Source organism: Lucilia cuprina, chromosome 6 (assembly GCF_022045245.1).
Source record: "Lucilia cuprina isolate Lc7/37 chromosome 6, ASM2204524v1, whole genome shotgun sequence".
NCBI classification, from domain to species: Eukaryota; Metazoa; Arthropoda; class Insecta; order Diptera; family Calliphoridae; genus Lucilia; species Lucilia cuprina.
This window is the reverse complement of record NC_060954.1, coordinates 22,821,013-22,840,083: the sequence shown is the minus strand read 5'-3', so window position 1 is coordinate 22,840,083 and position 19,071 is coordinate 22,821,013. Positions and strand designations below refer to the sequence as shown.

Sequence of the window (19,071 nt, the reverse complement as noted above, 5' to 3'; positions counted from 1 at the left end):
ATTAAACGAGCAAAATAAAACCAAATTAATTTCATTTTTTTTAAATTCTATTATTTTTATTATTCCACATTTTAAACTAAATAAACAGTTTTTAATAAAATTTTATTTTTGTTTTGGTAAACAGCTGTTTGTTGGTAATTTCTGTATTACCACTTTATCGTTTTTATGCCAAAATCGATTGAATTTTTTATTTATATGCTGAAATAAACAATTGACAACACTGAATTTTCTTACGACATTCGAAAAACATATGAAAAATTGTCGTAAGAGTTGTATAGAACTTTTGCATAGAAAATACCAACAACATTGTTATGATTATTGTAGCAGCTGCTGACATACAACACATACAACGCTACAACATCGATTGTGAATTGAACAAATATTTTCATGAATATGTACTTTTTTATGTTTATTTTTCACAAAAAATTAAGTTTACTTAACTTAAGGCACTTACTTAAATTTAGCAAATTAAGCTGCGGTAATAAAATTTTTCGATGGAAACAAACATTATTCAATTCAGATTATACTTTCCTTACAATTTTTCGATGGAAACAAACATTATTCAATTCAGATTATACTTTCCTTATAATTTTTAATATCTTTATCTTTATTTTTTAATATAATATAAACATTTTACAAAAATTTTTCATCAAATGAATTCGCCGTACTTATGGTTTTTGACATTTAAGAAACAAAAGCAAAAACCAAGATATATTAATTATAAGGTAGTTTTGACAGAACAGCTGATGGTTTTTTGCTACTATGTTCATTTTTCGCCGTGGTGTAGAATTAATGTCAAACTTTGTTTACATTTTGTAAATGTCAATTTTTGTTTTCATTTTGTTAATGTCAAATTTGTGATTAAAGACAAAATTTATGCTGTTAAATTCGTTTATGTTTTAAAACCAATAATAATACTACACGAAATTAGTTTTATTTTTAAAAACATCAAATTAAATTACAAACAGATTCAAATTTATAAACATTTTTTGTTTAACAAAAATTCGCTTTGATTTATTTGTCAGCTGTTTTTGACATTTTTCCCTGACAGCCAATTCGCCTTCAAGTGCAGGCACAATGTCAAACTACATATAAAAAAAATATAACCAATTCGCTCGGTATTCTGAATTCGCCGATGACTCTACCTTATAAAATTAATATACCTTGGCAAAAACAAAATACATGGAAAATGTTGTTTTGGCAGAACTGCCACCACCTTATCTGAATTCGCCTTGGCCACCACCTTGTATGAATTCGCCTTAGTTGAAAACTTTGCCGACTTAATTTCGATTTTACGCCGCCGAATGTTAATATTTGTCGGCGCAGGTCTCTGATAGGAATACACAATTTATTTGTAAATTTCAAAATTCTTTTGAAGAAATATTTTTCGTACTTATTATTTAATTGTATATAAGTGCTTACAGACATACATACATATCTGTTGAAAAATGAATTCAGAGGAAACTCGTTTGCGAAGTTTTAGTGTATGGCCCATTAATGCTCCTGTATGTTCTCGAATTCTGGCAGCCAATGGTTTTTTTGCAACTGGAAATTTGTTGGAGGTAGCATGTAATTGGTGCCATTGCCATATAAGTGATTGGGATTTTAATGATAATGTGGAAGAACGCCACGCTCGTTTAAGTCCACAATGTGAATTCATTTTAAATAGGCACCATTGTGGTAACATATCATTTTCAATGACCGAAAATGATTTATTAAGGGTGGATCAAGAGCGCAACACAGTTGTTAACGAAAGTCCGTCTTCAACGGCAAAGGAGCATCGTGAACTGGATTTGCTAATTGAAAAGGATCGTTTAGCGACATTTGTTAATTGGCCGGTAATAAAATTGATTTATTTAGATATATAATACTAAATTGATAATTAAATAATTGTTAGAATCCACATATTACACCACAATCATTAGCAAAAGCTGGATTTTTTTATCGTAATCGATCTGATGAGGTTGAATGTGCTTGGTGTAAGGGTGTAATTGCTCAGTGGGAAAAACAGGATAATGCATTCGAAGAACATCGTCGATTTTTTCCAGAATGCCCACGTGTACTGCTAGGACCTTTAATTGAAATAGCCAATGATGGTATTCGGGACTTGGGTATTCAACAAATATCACCTCCTAAGAATCCAAAATATACATCATTGCACTCTAGACTTCGAACTTATTCAAATTGGCCAATACCTGATATACAAAAGCCGGAAGACCTTGCACAAGCAGGCCTTTATTACCAAAAGATTGATGACCAAGTTCGATGCTTTCATTGTAACATGGGATTAAGATCATGGGAAAAAGAAGATGATCCCTGGTTTGAGCATGCTAAATGGTATGTATGTTTATATGATCTTCGCATGAATTTATTTCTACAAAAATTAAAAATACATATACATATATCTCTTATTTACTACTGGACTACTTGAATATAATAGCATTTAAAGTCTTACGAAATTTTATATATACATATAGTATTGTTCGAAACCTAAGCAACTTTTTTTTGGTATTGTATACAAATTGCTATATTTTCTATTTGAATTATTCAAAATTATATAATTGATAATAATATTATGTGTCTACATTATAATAATAACAACAAAAGTTTAATTCCATTTCGATGTGAGTTACAAGAAAACTTAAGCAAATTTTTGATCTTATGAAAATCTTTGGTGCTTTTGACTTCGAAACACCTTTGTGAAATATAGCAGTAGATTTTTTTCGTGTAGTTCGTAATGAATTCCAATCGGATTTTAAGCCATTCGCCAGCTATAATGTTTTCTAAAACCGGGAGTTTCGACCCAGCGCTTCAGAATGCCGAATAGCATCTCTAAGGGGCTTGAGTCAGGAGATTTAGATGGACAGTCAAAGAATTTGCGTCCCATTATACGATAACTACTCTTAGATCAACTTTACCAAAGGTTTTGGTTCATTGTCATGGTGAAAATCGCAAAAAAGTAAGTTCTGTTCAATGTACTTAATTCTATGGTTCATTTTGTTGGCCAAAAATGAGCCAGGAAGTAATACAATCCAATTTTACTTGTATTTCAACATGTGTTGAGCAAGTAACTACTAACTACTGCTATTTTATTATTTCCCAGTAAAAAATGTATGAAAAAAAAACAAGTTTAATTAGAGGTAATAGTGATTTGATTTAGTATATATATATATATATATAATATATATATATATATATATATATATATATTATATATATATATATATATATATATATATATATATATATATATATATATTATATATTATATATATATATATATATAATATATATATATATATATATATATATATATATATATATATATATATATATATATATATATATATATATATTATATATATATATATATTATATATATATATATATATATATATATATATATATATGTATATATATATGTGTGTGTGCCACGCCCACATTCAAAATAAGTATTAAAAGTCACATATCTCAGAAATTGCAAATTTTGTATGGACAACTTTGACATTCATAACAATATTTCTGAATAAAATGGGCGGAATGGCTACAGTGGTCGTGGCACCTTCCATATCTTAAATCTGTATATGAGTAAAATATAACACATAGAGTCCTCAAATTTTGTCGGAACCACTTTAGGGTCAATGTGCTTACTTAAGAAAAAAGGTGACGTACTAGCAGTAGGGGCGTGGAAGCCTTCAAAGGAATTAAATACAAAAATTCGCTTATCTGGGAAACTATTAAAATTGGAACTAGTGTTTATAAACCGGCTACCCGGTAAACCGAAAAAAAACGATTTGTATTGCATATTACGTTTTTTACGAACCGGTTTTTAGACAACATCGATTTCCAGTTAACCGAGTTATTCGATTTTTATGTCTCGGTTAATTTAATTCATCATTACACCTTCTATAACTATACGTTTGTAGTTCAAAATATATTGAGGTTTGAAAACCATATCGTAAATGGACAAAAAATGACTATAACTCTATTTTCTATAAATTTTGTAATGACTCCTAAATCCGTAGGATGTATGAAAAAGGAGATATTTCACAAAAAAAATATTATTTTGACCTATGACCTCCAATATTTCAATTATGTAAGACATGATTTCATATATTATTCATTATTATATTTATAACATTAATTTGATGGTCTGTCGTAATTTTTACTTTATTCGGCATTAAAACATCAATTTACTAGACTATAAATGTGTTAAAATGTATAAAAAGCACTCATTTACTATTTACTATAATTGTAAATGTAGCTAAATAAAAACTCCTATAACTTCCAAACCCCTTGAGGTTTCATTATAAATTTTTTACACAGCAATAAGAATAATTTTGCCTATTTATCATTAAAAAATTAAGAAACAAAAAATATCCTTTTTATGATATTCAAGGATATGGACATTTCCATTATATGGTCCTTGCGCCAGGACTTCATGTAATTTTAATGAAATGCCAAAAACGAGTAATCGAAGACCTGTCGAACGAAGCATCATTTGTTAAAGTCGGATAACTGGTTCCAAAGTTATTCAGTCATCAACATTTTTAATTTTGTACAAAAATACCCGAGATGCCCTACTTTAAAGACCCATAAAACATGAACTGAATGAGTTAAGGATCCAATTTATACGCCATAGAAACCGCATTCAGGAGTAGAATATATGCTCCCGATTTTGATTTATTTTGGAATTACCCTATACAGAACAATAGTTTGGTCCATTTCAGAAATTTTTTGGTTTATATGCCTGTTACAAAAATTATAATTATTTTTTCCGCGATAAGTTCTCAAAACGGAAGTCGCCTCCCTTTGGCAGTTAACGATTTTGAAAGACCATTCAGTGCGATTTTTTAAATAATTCTTTAAGTAATTTCGTCAATTATTTTATTTTATATTTTTAATGATATTGATTAAACATCTCATAACTGTATTTCATTGATTTACTGCCGGTTTCTCTAAATGCGAAAGAACATTTTCATTCTTACAAATATATTGAAAACAACAAATAAATTTAAAATTTTGTTTTTGTTTTCAATATATTTATAAGAATGAAAATGTTGTTTCGATATTGTGAAACAGGCAGTTACACTTGTTCTAAAAATCTAAATTAATAAATTCCAAAAAGTAATTAAAAACTAATTTGAAAAACCCCAACAAATATAACTCGAATTCTAAAAATGCAAAATAATTTATTGACCTGCAAATTCTGATGAAAATTAATAAAATGCATCAAAAATTAAATTTTAATATTATTTTCTTGGTTTCCCCATTTTTCTAGGATAGAAATTTAAAAAAGTACCACTCCATCAACGCCATACATACATAATTACATGTTTCTAGGTTCAATATTGTAAAAATTTCAAGAAGTACCTTTTGAAGAACGATAGAATACCAAAAAGTCCCTTTTTATAGGTTCTCATTTAATCAGGACTGTACATACTTAATTTTATATTTCTAGGTTCAATATTATAAAAATTCAAAAAGTACCTTTTGAAGAACGAAAAAGTCTCCTATTATGGGTTCTTACTTAATACGGCAATCCTTTTATGGGATATCACTTAATCCGGACCATACATGCTTAATTTCATGTTTCTATGTTCAATATTATAGAAATGTTAAAATGTACCTTTTGAAGAACCAAAAAGTACCAGAACAACACCTCTTATGGGATCTCACTTAATCCGGTTCAATATTACAGAAATTTCTAAAAGAACCATTTGAAGAATAAAAAAGTGGCAAAAATACCCCTTTGAAAAACAAAAAAGTCCCCTATTATGGGTTCTCACTTAATTATAGGCATTTCAAAAAGTACCTTTTGAAGAACGATAAAATACCAAAAACACCCCTTTTATGGGATATCACTTAATCCGGACCATACATGCTTAATTTCATGTTTCTATGTTCAATATTATAGAAATGTTAAAATGTACCTTTTGAAGAACCAAAAAGTACCAGAACAACACCTCTTATGGGATCTCACTTAATCCGGTTCAATATTACGGAAATTTCTAAAAGAACCATTTGAAGAACAAAAAAGTGTCAAAAATACCCCTTTTATAGGTTCTCACTTAATCCGGCCCATACACACTTAATTTCAAGTTTCTAGGTTCAATATTATAGAAATTTCAAAAACGTACAAATATGTATTTTTAATTTTATACCCTACACCACTTAAGTGGGAAGGGTATATTGGGTTTGTGCTGATGTTTGTAACATAGAAAAATATTCGTCCTATACCCAAGGTATAGGACCAATCGGCTTAGAATCATTTTCTGAGTCGATTAAGCTATGTCCGTCCGTCCGTCCGTCTGGCTGACCGGCTGGCTGGCTGGCTGTCCAAGGTACAGGCCCCAATTTTGAAGATAATTAGATGAAATTTGGCACACACGCTTCTTTTGGTCCCTGAAAATGGTTTAAATCGGTCCATTATTTCGACTATCCCCCATAAAACCGTACCCCCCAAATAGGGCATTTTGGCTTATAATTAATTTAAATGATCTATTATGTTAACAAAAGTCGACAAAACTTAGTTTTATAGAACTTTAAATCATTACTTTTTGTAATGATCGGGCTTCATTTGATCCTATCCCCCATGCAAACTCCCCTTCAGAAAATGACTTAAAGGTCAAAATTCACTTACAAACATTAATAACACTTTTAAATTCTAAATAATCCCCATTTTTAACATACATACTGACAGGTGTAGGGTATCATATGGTCGGTTACGCCCGACTATACATTCATACTTGTTTCGTTTAGTTATGAATTAGCCAAAAATATTTTTTGTATGTTCTTTTGTTTAAAAGATACATAAGGTGTGAAAAAAGGAGGATATTGGATGTATTGAGGGACAATTTCGTATTATGAAACATGTGAACTTCAATTTCTTTCATCTAGTAGGAATTGTAATGCCATATCGGAATCAGATTTTTCTCATATTTGGATATCTTTGAACACTTGCCGTGTATATTTTAAAAATATAATGCCCCGATCCATACCGCCAGGGCAGTAAAAAGACATGGACCGAAATATCCTTGTCATTACTTAAGAATCTTAACTCTTTATTACTTCGAATTTTCAAAGTTATCTCAAGTAACGGCGGACATGTTTCTTACTAAATATTTTCTAAAACCTTGCAAAAGTTTTAATGAAAAAAAAAGTTTATTGAAAAATGCATTTTGTTGTTGTTTCTGTAAATTAAAGATGATGGACCTATTCAAATGAGACAAAAAATATTGTTAAAAAACGTTGTGTTTTATTAAAAAATTATTATGAAAAATCAGTTATTAAGTATTGAACTAATGTTTGTCTATATAAGAATGTATCACTAGAAAAATGTGACGACATGGTATCCGACATTTGTCCAAAGTCAATCAGATTTGTTGAAAATTCCTTTAGAATTCCCCTGGAATTTTCATCGAATGTCGTACTGAATTTTGACCGACAACTCTGCACATTTTTCCGAATTTTCTTAGACAAAGAGTTCCGAATTCTGAGCAACATTCCATACGGTTTTCGAAGCATATTCGGACGGAATTAGGATACGAAATAGGAAACTTGTACAGACTGCATTATGACTCAGTAATAATGAAATATCTAGCCTCCCGCAATGTCATAAACAAGGCCACCTCCTGCAACGGTGGCTTACTACCGAACAAAGCATTTAATATCACAAAGACCTTATTTTTTTCCAAAAAATAATGACGTTGCAGAACGATATGTTGTGCAAAAGACTCGACCTAAAATCCAGTCCACTTTTCTACTTTTTAAAAATATTTTCGAAAAAATTTGCAGAGAACCATTGACATTCAACTCGGAAAAAGTCCGAGTTACATTATACACTTTTTCCACATTCCAGAATGAAACACCCACTGAAGTAATAAACTCTCTATATCTTTTAAGATGCTATGACCTCCAAACTGCACAGGATGTGCGGTGTGAAATATCTTCTGCAACGACAATTTCCCCTTCAAAATTCCAAACAAAGCATCATCTCTGACCAAAGAGCTCTACGTTATCCAATTTCACAGAAAGCAAAACAACAGAACATGCGGTGTGAAATATCTCTTGCAACAACTATTTCTCCTTCAAAATTCCCAACAAAGCATCATCTATCCAATTTCACAGAAAGCTAAATTGAGTCTTTCAACATTGCATCTGTTAAATAACAATGCCATTATAAAATTTTTACTACATACAACAAATTATTGTTAAGAAACTCGCAACATTTCTGAATGAAGAACCAATCAGTTTTTTTATAATGCAAACCAACTTAGTTTACTTCGAAAGGGGTGTGTACCTGTTAAATACACATGGTCTTAACAAGTCTTAGTGTTAGTAAAATCTACAGGATTTTGAAATTCAAGTTAATATTTATTTTGAAACCATAGATAAATAAACCCAAAATTGCAACGATAACACTAAAGCGACTTGACCAAACACCAACTTTTTATTAGCTTTGTTTGTAAGAAATGTGCCGTTCTAAACGTTTCGCAACAAATCTTATATGCAGATATAATTAAGTTCCAAGATGTATATGATAATCTGAAAAATTCACAGCAACAATTAAAATGACAACACTATAATAGTTAATGTTGTGTATTATCATAGGAGTACTATATACATATGTATGTAGTTTTAGGTTAGGTTTAGAAGGGTTATGAACCAATAAAAAGTGCATATCCACTCGAAGAGTAAAGATTCAAAGAAAAATAAAAATATTACAGATCCATCAAAATCACACAATTCACAAACTCAAATCTTTCATCTTTCGAAATCAACCGGCTTCTAAATGGTCACACGTACACCAAGATGATTGGATCTTTTTAACGCTCACTTTCGTATCTCTTAATTTATGGTTCAAACTATAAATTATACATATATAGAAGTTTTTAAGTTATCTGTTGAATTTTATAGAAAGCATGTACATCAATTGGCTAATTTTATGACGGGTAACATCATTTCATCGACACATTGATAAGGATAAGGTTGTAGACAAATTTACCAGTGTGTTAACGGAGAGCTATGAGCTATCCTGCCCGTTGAGATTTCCGGGTAGGCATAAGCAACCTAAGTGGTGGACCTACGTGATCAAAGGTTGACGGTTAGAAGGTTGTTTAATAAGGCAAAGCTTACTAGACTTCCAGAAGATTGGAACAACTACAAAGTGAGTTTCAATAAGTATAAGGGAGAGATCAAAAGAGCAAAACAGATATCATGGAGGAACTACTGTGAATCTGTTGGCCACGTAAATGAGATGTCTAGGTTCCGTAGAATTTTAGCCAAAGACCCCAAGGCCTTAGGTTACATTCAGCGTGAGGACAACTCGTGGACGGAGTCCAGCTCAGAGACACTCTCTTTGCTTATGGAAACTCACTTCCCAGGATAGGGACTTAAGTCAGGGGGTCCAAGGACCTGGGGCTTCTAGTTATTCATCTGGTCATATTGATGAAATAGTCACTAGGGACAAACTGGGCTGGGCGGTGAACACTTTTGACCCATATAAATCACCGGGTCCGGATGGTGTTTTTCCGGCCGAGCTCTGTAATATTCCTGAAGACGCATTGGCACTTCTAGCTGATATTTTCAAGAGGTGTCTCCTCACGGGATACCTTCCAAGAAGGTGGAGAGAGGTTAGGGTAATCTTTATTCCTAAGGCCGGTAGGGCATGCCACTCGAAACCTAAGGATTTCAGGCCTATCAGCCTATCGTCTTTTATACTGAAGACTTTAGAACGTCTGATAGATCTTTATCTCAGGAGCAATATAGATACCCGTCTTATTAGCAATGCTCAACATGCCTACCTAAAGGGTAAGTCGGTTGAGATTGCGTTACATGAGGTGGTTGGTTGTATTGAGCACGGTTTAGAGCATAGGGAATATACTCTAGCCGCGTTTTTAGACATAGAGGGCGCCTTTAACAACATTAGAATAGAGGCCATCAGAGAGTCGTACTCGGAGTTCAGGATTTCCTAGTGAGTTGGATAGTATCGATGCTTGATAGCAGAATTATCAACTCAACCTTAGGGGATGATAGGATTCGTAAACGAGTTACCAGGGGTACACAACAAGGAGGAATGTTATCTCCCCTACTATGGTTACTGGCGGTCAACTCTATCCTAAGGATCTTTGAATCTAAAGGTAGGAAGATAGTCGCTTATGCGGATGACGTGGTGCTACTGGTCAAAGGTAAATTTCTCCCGACGATAAGTGAGGTCATGCAGTCAGCACTAAGCGATTTATCAACCTGGGCAAACAGGAATGGGTTGGGTGTGAATCCATCTAAGACGGAGCTAGTACTTTTCACTAGGAAATATAAAGTTGAGAGTTTTAGTTTGCCGAGATTAGACGGCGTTAAACTGAAATTATCAGAAGGAGCCAAGTATCTAGGGACCTTCCTCGACCAAAAATTGTCTTGGAAGAAGAATATACAGGAACGGCTTAAAAAGGGGCTCAATGCCTATTACACGTGCAGAAACTCTATTGGTAAGAATTGGGGTTTGCGACCAGACATAGTAAATTGGATTTACACGTCGGTAGTAAGGCCCATCATTACCTATGGTTGTACTGTGTGGTGGGTAGGAAATCCTGGCTATATGGAAATCCGTGGATACTATTAAGACACACATTACTAGGGGGTCGGAAGTGACGATTTATGTTGATAGTCAGGCAGCTCTTAAAGCTTTGCAGTGTAAAACGTTACATTCTAGCTTTGTAAACAGCTGCAAAAAGGACCTGGAAGGGTTAGTCAGGTTATACACACTCAGGCTGTGTTGGGTACCGGGACACTGTGACATACAGGGTAATGAGATTGCAGATGAATTGGCCCGACAGGGCTCGGATCTGGAGCTCGATAGAAGGGTCAGTTCGGTAAAACCCCCCATTTGTCATTACTATAGGCTAATTTCCGAATATTTCAAAAAAAAACACCAACCAATCCTGGTACAGTAGACTGGATTGTAGGGTTTCTAGGACACTATGGCCGAAGTTAAATCCAAAAGCAACCAGAATGCTATTAGGATTGGACAGGAAGATTACAAGGATTTTAGTAGGGGTAATAACCAGACACTGCTCAATTGGAGCCTTTAGGGGTAATGGGATCGGTAACACACAGGATTTTTGCAGGTTGTGTGAGGACGAAGAAGAACTGGAGACAGTAGAGCATATTTTATGCCACTGTCCCAGATTACAGAGTCTGAAACTGAAATGGCTAGGTAAAAGATTCCACGATGAACTAGGAGATGTAGCAGGGTGTAACCTAGGCGACATTATGGGCTTCATTAGGGGAATTTTGGATTTTCAATTAATAGACAATTAAGGATTTCCCTTCCATGACCACTTCTTTTTTTTTTGTTCTCTTTTTGGAGGGAAAATCTCACTCTTCTCATCTCTCCTTTCTTCTATTTTCTTCTGTTTTCTCCTTGTCCTTTATTAAAGGGATTCACAATGGACCATTGGGTCTCCGAGTGGATGTATACATTGATATACAACCCTTTTAAACTAAACTAAACTAACAATAATCGTCAATATTAACTGATAAATTAAGCATTAGCACAGTTTTATTGGTAAAATATCTCATTCTGTTGCAATAAACATTCCTAAGAGTTTATAAAAACTTTTTAAATGTAAAATTCAGAATAAGTTTAAATGAAGATAAATTGATCAACTAAAAATGAATAAAAATAGCTAATTAAAACCATCTATATATAACAATAATTTTTTATCATGATGTGTAAAAAAAATAAGTACGAATTTTATTACAAAAAATCTAAAAATACCAATTGTTAAAGTACTAAAAAGGCGCCTTTAATCTGTTTTCGCTTTATACAGGCTCTACACATATAATTTCATGTTTCTAGCCAATAACAACGTAACGTGATGGTTATTACAATAACAAAAAATTTACCGTTTTATACTGTATTATGTTTTTGTTTGTTTATTCCCAGCAAAAAGTTACATGACAAAGATGTTGTTTAATCAGAGGTGCAAGTGATGACGTAGTGGTTCGATTTAGGTGAAACATGCATGATTTTAACTTTAGCGTGTCATTAGAGATCATGTGTTTGTGCGAGAATAATTTTGGATTTATTTTGATCATACTAGATAATATTTAAACAGATATCAATATTTTTTAGTTAGACCATAATGATATGGTGACAATCAGCCTAGAGGCCATTGGTTATAAAAAGAATGATTCCACTATATTGAATGGCATTTCTGCGAGGCATGCTTTGGAGTTGTCTACTTCCACAATATACTAAAAACTTAAAATGATATCTATGAGAATATATACAAGAAAACTTTCCCCGAAAATTTTTGACCCTTGCATTATGAAAATGGACTTAAGTTCCACTATATTGAATTAGCGATATATATAGAAGAAAAGTTTCTCCGAACATTTTTAACCCTAGTTTTATAAATTATTAGGGTAAATTATGTACATATGTACATACTATTATTTTTTGGTATTTTTATACCCACCATCAAAAAAGATGGGGGTATATTGTTTTTGTCATTCCGTTTGTAACACATTGAAATATTCGTCTAAGACCCATAAAAGTATATATATTCTGGGTCCTTATTAGATTCTAAGACGATATAGCCATGTCCGTCCGTCTGTCTGTCTGTTGAAAACACGATAGAGTCCAAACGGAAGTAGCTAGCGAGCTGAAGATACTTATAGTTGATGTAGTTTGTTTGGTATTGAAAATGGGCGATATCGGTCCACGATTTCGCCTAGCCCCCATATAAGGCCCCCTTTAGAAAATGACATTATCGCCAATAACTGACTAACAAAAGCATCAATAGCGCTGTAATTCGGCACAAACATGTTTTATGGGGACATAAATCTTTTCATAGAATTTCATAAGGATCGGTCCATAATTGACCCTACCCCCCATACAAAGTACCCTTCAGAAAATGACTTTATCGCCAATAACTGGCTAAGAGAAGCATCAATAGCAGTGAAATTCGACACATACATGTTTTATAGGGACATAAATCTTTTCATAGAATTTCATAAGGATCGGTCCATAATTGACCCTACCCCCCATACAAAGTACCCTTCAGAAAATGACTTTATCGCTCACAACTGACTAACAGAAGCATCAATAACGGTGTAATTCGGCACAAACATGTTTTATGGTGATATAAATCTCTTCGTAGAATTTTATAAGGATCGGTCCATAATTGACCCTACCCCCATATAAAGTCCCCTTCAGAAAATGACTTTATCGCACATAACTGGCTAAGAGAAGCATCAATAGCCGTAAAATTCGGCACAAACATGTTTTACGGGAACACAAATCTCTTCGTAGAATTTTTTAAGGATCGGTCGATAATTGACCCTACCCCCCATATAAAGTCCCCTTCAGAAAATGACTTTATCACCCATAACTGGCTAAGAGAAGCATCAATAGCAGTGAAATTCGGCACAAACATGTTTTATAGGAACATAAATCTTCTCGTAGAATTTCATAAGGATCGGTTTATAATTGACCCTACCCCCCATACAAAGTACCCTTCAGAAAATGCCTTTATCGCTCACAACTGACTAACAGAAGCATCAATAGCGGTGTAATTCGGCACAAACATGTTTTATGGTGACATAAATCTCTTCGTAGAATTTTATAAGGATCGGTCCATAATTGACCCTACCCCCCATATAAAGTCCCCTTCAGAAAATAATTTTATCGCCCATAACTGGCTAAGAGAAGCATCAATAGCAGTGAAATTCGGCACAAATATGTTTTATGGGGACATAAATCTTTTCGTAGAATTTTATAAGGATCGTTTCATAATTGACCCTACCCCCCATATAAAGTCCCCTTCAGAAAATGACTTTGTCGCTCATAACTGGCTAAGAGAAGCATCAATAGCGGTAAAATTCGTCACAAACATGTTTTATGGTCTCATAAATCTCTTTGTAGAATTTTATAAGGATAATTGACCCTATCCATAATTGACCCTATCCCACCTATAAGGTCCCTTTCAGAAAACGACTTTAATGCTCATATCTACCTTAAGAAGCATATATATAACAATAATATTCGACATATAAAAGTTTTATGGGATCTAAAATCATTTTCTTAAATTTTATGAGGATGAATCCATTATTATCTAACCCCCTAATAAGGTGCCCTTTAGACAACGAATTCAACGCTCATTACTACAAAATTCTACATACACAAGTTTCGTGCGAGCCAAAATCTCCCTATCAAATTTTATAAGGATCGATCCTTATTGAAAGTAAGAATATCGGTTCTCGTTTTCTCCTATCCCTATTATAATGCCAGATTACAGAGTCTGAGACTGAAACGGCTAAGTAAAAGATTCCACGATGAACTAGGTGATGTAGCAGGGTGTAACCTAGGCGACATTATGGGCTTCATTAGGGGAACTTCTTGGATTTTCAGTTAATAGACAATTAAGGATTTCCCTTCCATGACCACTTCTTTTTTCTGTTCTCTTTTTGGAGGGAAAATCTCACTCTTGTCATCTCTCCTTTCTTCTGTTTTCTTCTGTTTTCTCCTTGTCCTTTATTAAAGGGATTCACAATGGACCATTAACAGTACTATTCAATTTGCCAACAATTTCTGCTATGGTCGCTTCATTGTTAATTAAATTTCTAGCAGTTCCTTTTAGTTTAGTTTTTATAAGAGACACTGCTGTGTCTCTTCGTGGCTTCCCTTTATTGAGTCGACCAAAGCCAATGAATCAAGAAAAGATCGTAAGTTTTCAGATTTTCCATCAAAATCTGTAATTAGCCTTGAGGCTGAATTCAAAAATTCCACTAATGTTTGCGACATTGTTTTAACTGTTCCTGATTCTTGCTGTGAAAAACTAGGTTTTATAATTATCTCTTCATGCAAATTTTCTGGTAAGTCAATTTTTATATCCTTTCTAATGGCAACTTTAAAAACTCTTTCTTTTAAATCCAGAAAAAAATCCCTCTGCTGCTATTTGATGTGCTTTAGTTAGTCTGTTATAATTTACGTTAAATATTACTCTTATATCCTCAAAACAACGTAGCAAAGTTTGCATATGTTGGTGAATTGTTTCTTCCTTAGTTGGTCTATCAATATTCAAACATTTGAAAGACCGGTCAAATTTATCTCTAATTATTCTAACCCTTTTTCTATATCCGACCACTCCATCTATACTCTATCTAAATTGTTAGCTCGGCTTGTATATTTCTTCTTTAATCTTTTATTATGCAAGGCGTAAAGACGCAGCAATGTATTTAAACCCATTAAAACAGTTGTTATTACTAAACAACATTCAATTAATTCAACACTTGTATTTCCCTGTACTACCTCTACTTCATTGACCACATTGGCCGAAGGATTTTCTATTTTGGATTGGAGTTTTCCCATTACAAAGGACCTTAAACAATTTTAATTGAGCTTGAAAACTTAAATATTCTATATATTATTTTGATTATTCATTATTCTTAAAATTATTTATATGTAAAAAAAAAAATAAAAATTATTTATAATAAAAATATTTGTCAAATGGCGGTTAACGCATACCAACCTAGATGTGCAACTGAATGCACAATTATATATTTTTTTTTTTTGTTTTTATACCCACCATCAAAAAAGATGGAGGGGTATATTGTTTTTGTCATTCCGTTTGTAACACATTGAAATATTCGTCTAAGACCCATAAAAGTATATATATTCTGGGTCCTTATTAGATTCTAAGACGATCTAGCCATGTTCGTCCGACTGTCTGTCTGTCTGTTAAAAACACTATAGAGGCCAAACAGAAGTAACTAGCGTGCTGAAATTTTGCACAGATACTTTTAGTTGATGCAGTTTGTTTGGTATTGAAAATAGGCAATATCGGTCCACGATTTCGCCTAGCCCCCATATAAGGCCCCCTTTATAAAATAACATTATCGCCAATAACTGACTAACAAAAGCATCAATAGCGCTGTAATTCGGCACAAACATGTTTTATGGGGACATAAATCTTTTCATAGAATTTCATAAGGATCGGTCCATAATTGAGCCTACCCCCCATACAAAGTACCCTTCAGAAAATGACTTTATCGCTCACAACTGGCTAAGAGAAGCATCAATAGCGGTGTAATTCGGCACAAACATGTTTTATGGTGACATAAATCTCTTCGTAGAATTTTATAAGGATCGGTCCATAATTGACCCTACCCCCATATAAAGTCCCCTTCAAAAATGACTTTATCGCAATAACTGGCTAAGAGAAGCATCAATAGCAGTGAAATTCGACACAAACATGTTTTATAGGGACATAAATCTTTTCATAGAATTTCATAAGGATAGGTCCATAATTGACCCTACCCCCCATACAAAGTAGCCTTCAGAAAATGACTTTAACGCTCACAACTGACTAACAGAAGCATCAATAGCGGTGTAATTCGGCACAAACATGTTTTATGGGGACATAAATCTTTTCGTAGAATTTTATAATGATCGGTTCATAATTGACCCTACCCCCCATATAAAGTACCCTTCAGAAAATGACTTTGTCGCTCATAACTGGCTAAGAGAAGCATCAATAGCGGTGAAATTCGGCACACATGTTTTATGGTCTCATAAATCTCTATGTAGAATTTTGTAAGCATAATTGACCCTATCCCACCTATAAGGTCCCTTTCAGAAAACGAATTTAATGCTCATATCTACCTAAAGAAGCATATATTTAACAATAATATTCGACATATAAAAGTTTTATGGGAACTAAAATCATTTTCTTAAATTTTATGAGGATGAGTCCATTATTATCTAACCCCCTAATAAGGTGCCCTTTAGACAACGAATTCAACGCTCATTACTACAAAATTCTACATACACAAGTTTCGTGCGAGCCAAAATCTCCCTATCAAATTTTATAAGGATCGATCCTTATTGAAAGTAAGAATATCGGTTCACGTTTTCTCCTATCCCTATTATAATGCCCCCTTCAGAAAATATTTTTATCGCTAAGAGATGTATCAATAGCGGTGAAATTCAACACAAACATGTTTAATGAGAACTTAAATGTATGCTCATATCTGCCCATAACATATATAAAGCAATAAAATTCGACATAAAAAAGTTTTATAGGAAATAAAATCATTTTCATAAATTTAATGAAAATGGATTTATAATTGACCTTACCAAGGTCCCCTTCTGAAAATGACTTTAAGACTTATTACTGACCCAAAAATGTGAGTACATCAGTAAAATTCTACATAAACATGAATGATTTGATGGTGGGTATATAAGATTCGGCATGGCCGAATATAACACTCTTAATTGTTTTTAATTGCTTTTTCAATATTTTGTCGGCATAAGCGATACATGTTTTATGCTACAATAAGTAAAATACGTTTACTATTAAAAATATTTTGGTATCGCCATTTTTATATCAGTTGTATGGTTTATCCGTACTAGATCGGATTAAATGAATTGTTAATCAAATACAGTGTTAAAATAAATACTATCTAATAATATAATAGGGTACATAAAAAATTAATAATTAAAAAAATTATATTGTGTTTATATTGGGTTGAAAGTGTGGATATATATTTTTTATGGGAATATCAGTGCTTGGAAGTTTTGTGTTTGTTTAAAAAAAAATTAACAAATAATTACATTTTACGCCGAGCACATAAGATTAACCATATTATGTTTAATTTGTAACCATAACCATATGTTTAATTTGTACCATAATATGGTTACATGAAGACATGTGACTACTTGTAACCATAATATGGTTACTTGAAACAATAATATGATTACTTGAAGCTATTATATGATTACATGAAACCGTAATGTGGTTGCTTGAAACTACAATTTGATACTACAACATCACATGATCACTATATTATGATGAAATATTCGGACTATATTGAATCATAATATGATAGGTTATTATACTAATAATGAAGATAATATGTTTTAAATTTAACTTTAATTCTAAATTTCATTAAATTTCATGTCCCTCGGTTCAATATTATAGAATATTCCAAAAGTACCTTTTTTAAATTCTCACCTAATTCAGACTCCATATACTTAATTTCATATTTCTAGGTTCAATTTTAGAAAAACATAAAAAGTACAAAAAGGATCTTTTTATGGTTTCTAACTTAAGCCAGGCTCCACATACATAATTTCATGTTTCTAGCCAATAACAACACACTAGTGCTGCTCTCGCTCTGCAACTTTTGCTCTGCTGCTCACCCTTGTTTTTATAAACAATAGTACAATAATAAAATTTACCGTATGATTGTGTGTTTAGCTCTATCTGGATGTTGGCTGGAATGGTTGAAAGACAATCCCTTTAGAATATAAATAAAATGTTTGTTTTATTTACTCTAAAGAGTTTGGAACAAATTTTAATATCTTTATTGGGGATGTAAGATTACCTGTGTTTAACTCTAGGGCCAGAACAAGAAGAAAAAAATATTTTTTTGTTTAGTTGAAGAAAACCACGAACTCTTTTGAAACTCGGCTAACCGTAGATCCGGAGTTAAGTCGGCACCGAGCATGGTTTACGGTGGGTAAAAGCATTAAAGTGTTTCAGTGCAGTATCGAGGTTAGCAATGTGGATTTTGAGATGGAAGTTGATGCATTTTAAAGTCGAAGCTGAGGTGAAATCGGTCTTACGACTGGACGAAGAGCTGCTTTTTCGCGATGCAGAATGTTGTGGGGAAGGCGAACGAGAACGGCTAGTCAACAGGTCCTTTAAAAAGCGGAGATTCACATGGAGAAGAGTGTGATGGAATATATGACAATGCTTGCATCCGAGTTTTGAAAAGCAGGTGCCATGGGAATGGTCATGGGCGAGACAGTTTAAACAATATTTGTGTTTACGGACTGCATGGATGCGATCGTTTATATTCATCGCTAAAAACTTTCTACATGTCCGCAAAGGATGTGGGCATTGTTGGATAGGCATTGTACCTCTTTGGGAGTCCATCGCCGGATGACTCGGATTTAGATGAACCGATTTTAGGCATGTTGATCTGAAAAAGAAATTAAACAATAAAATAAGGAAGCTAAGGGAAAGTAAATACATCTAGGAATCTGTCTGTATAAGTTAG

At 33.0% G+C, this 19,071-nt stretch overlaps 1 protein-coding gene across 1 annotated transcript in view; it reads left to right on the top strand.

Annotated features, from left to right (window-relative positions):
• Positions 1 to 1,306: 1,306 nt before the first annotated feature.
• The window catches only part of LOC111688861 (death-associated inhibitor of apoptosis 2), a 22,313-nt gene continuing 4,548 nt past the window's right edge, over positions 1,307 to 19,071 (top strand). Inside the window, exons 1-2 of the mRNA XM_046955009.1 lie at positions 1,307 to 1,838; positions 1,898 to 2,337. Coding sequence (XP_046810965.1) covers positions 1,449 to 1,838; positions 1,898 to 2,337 — 830 coding nt within the window. The 5' untranslated portion in view covers positions 1,307 to 1,448. The remainder of the gene's footprint in view (positions 1,839 to 1,897; positions 2,338 to 19,071) is intronic.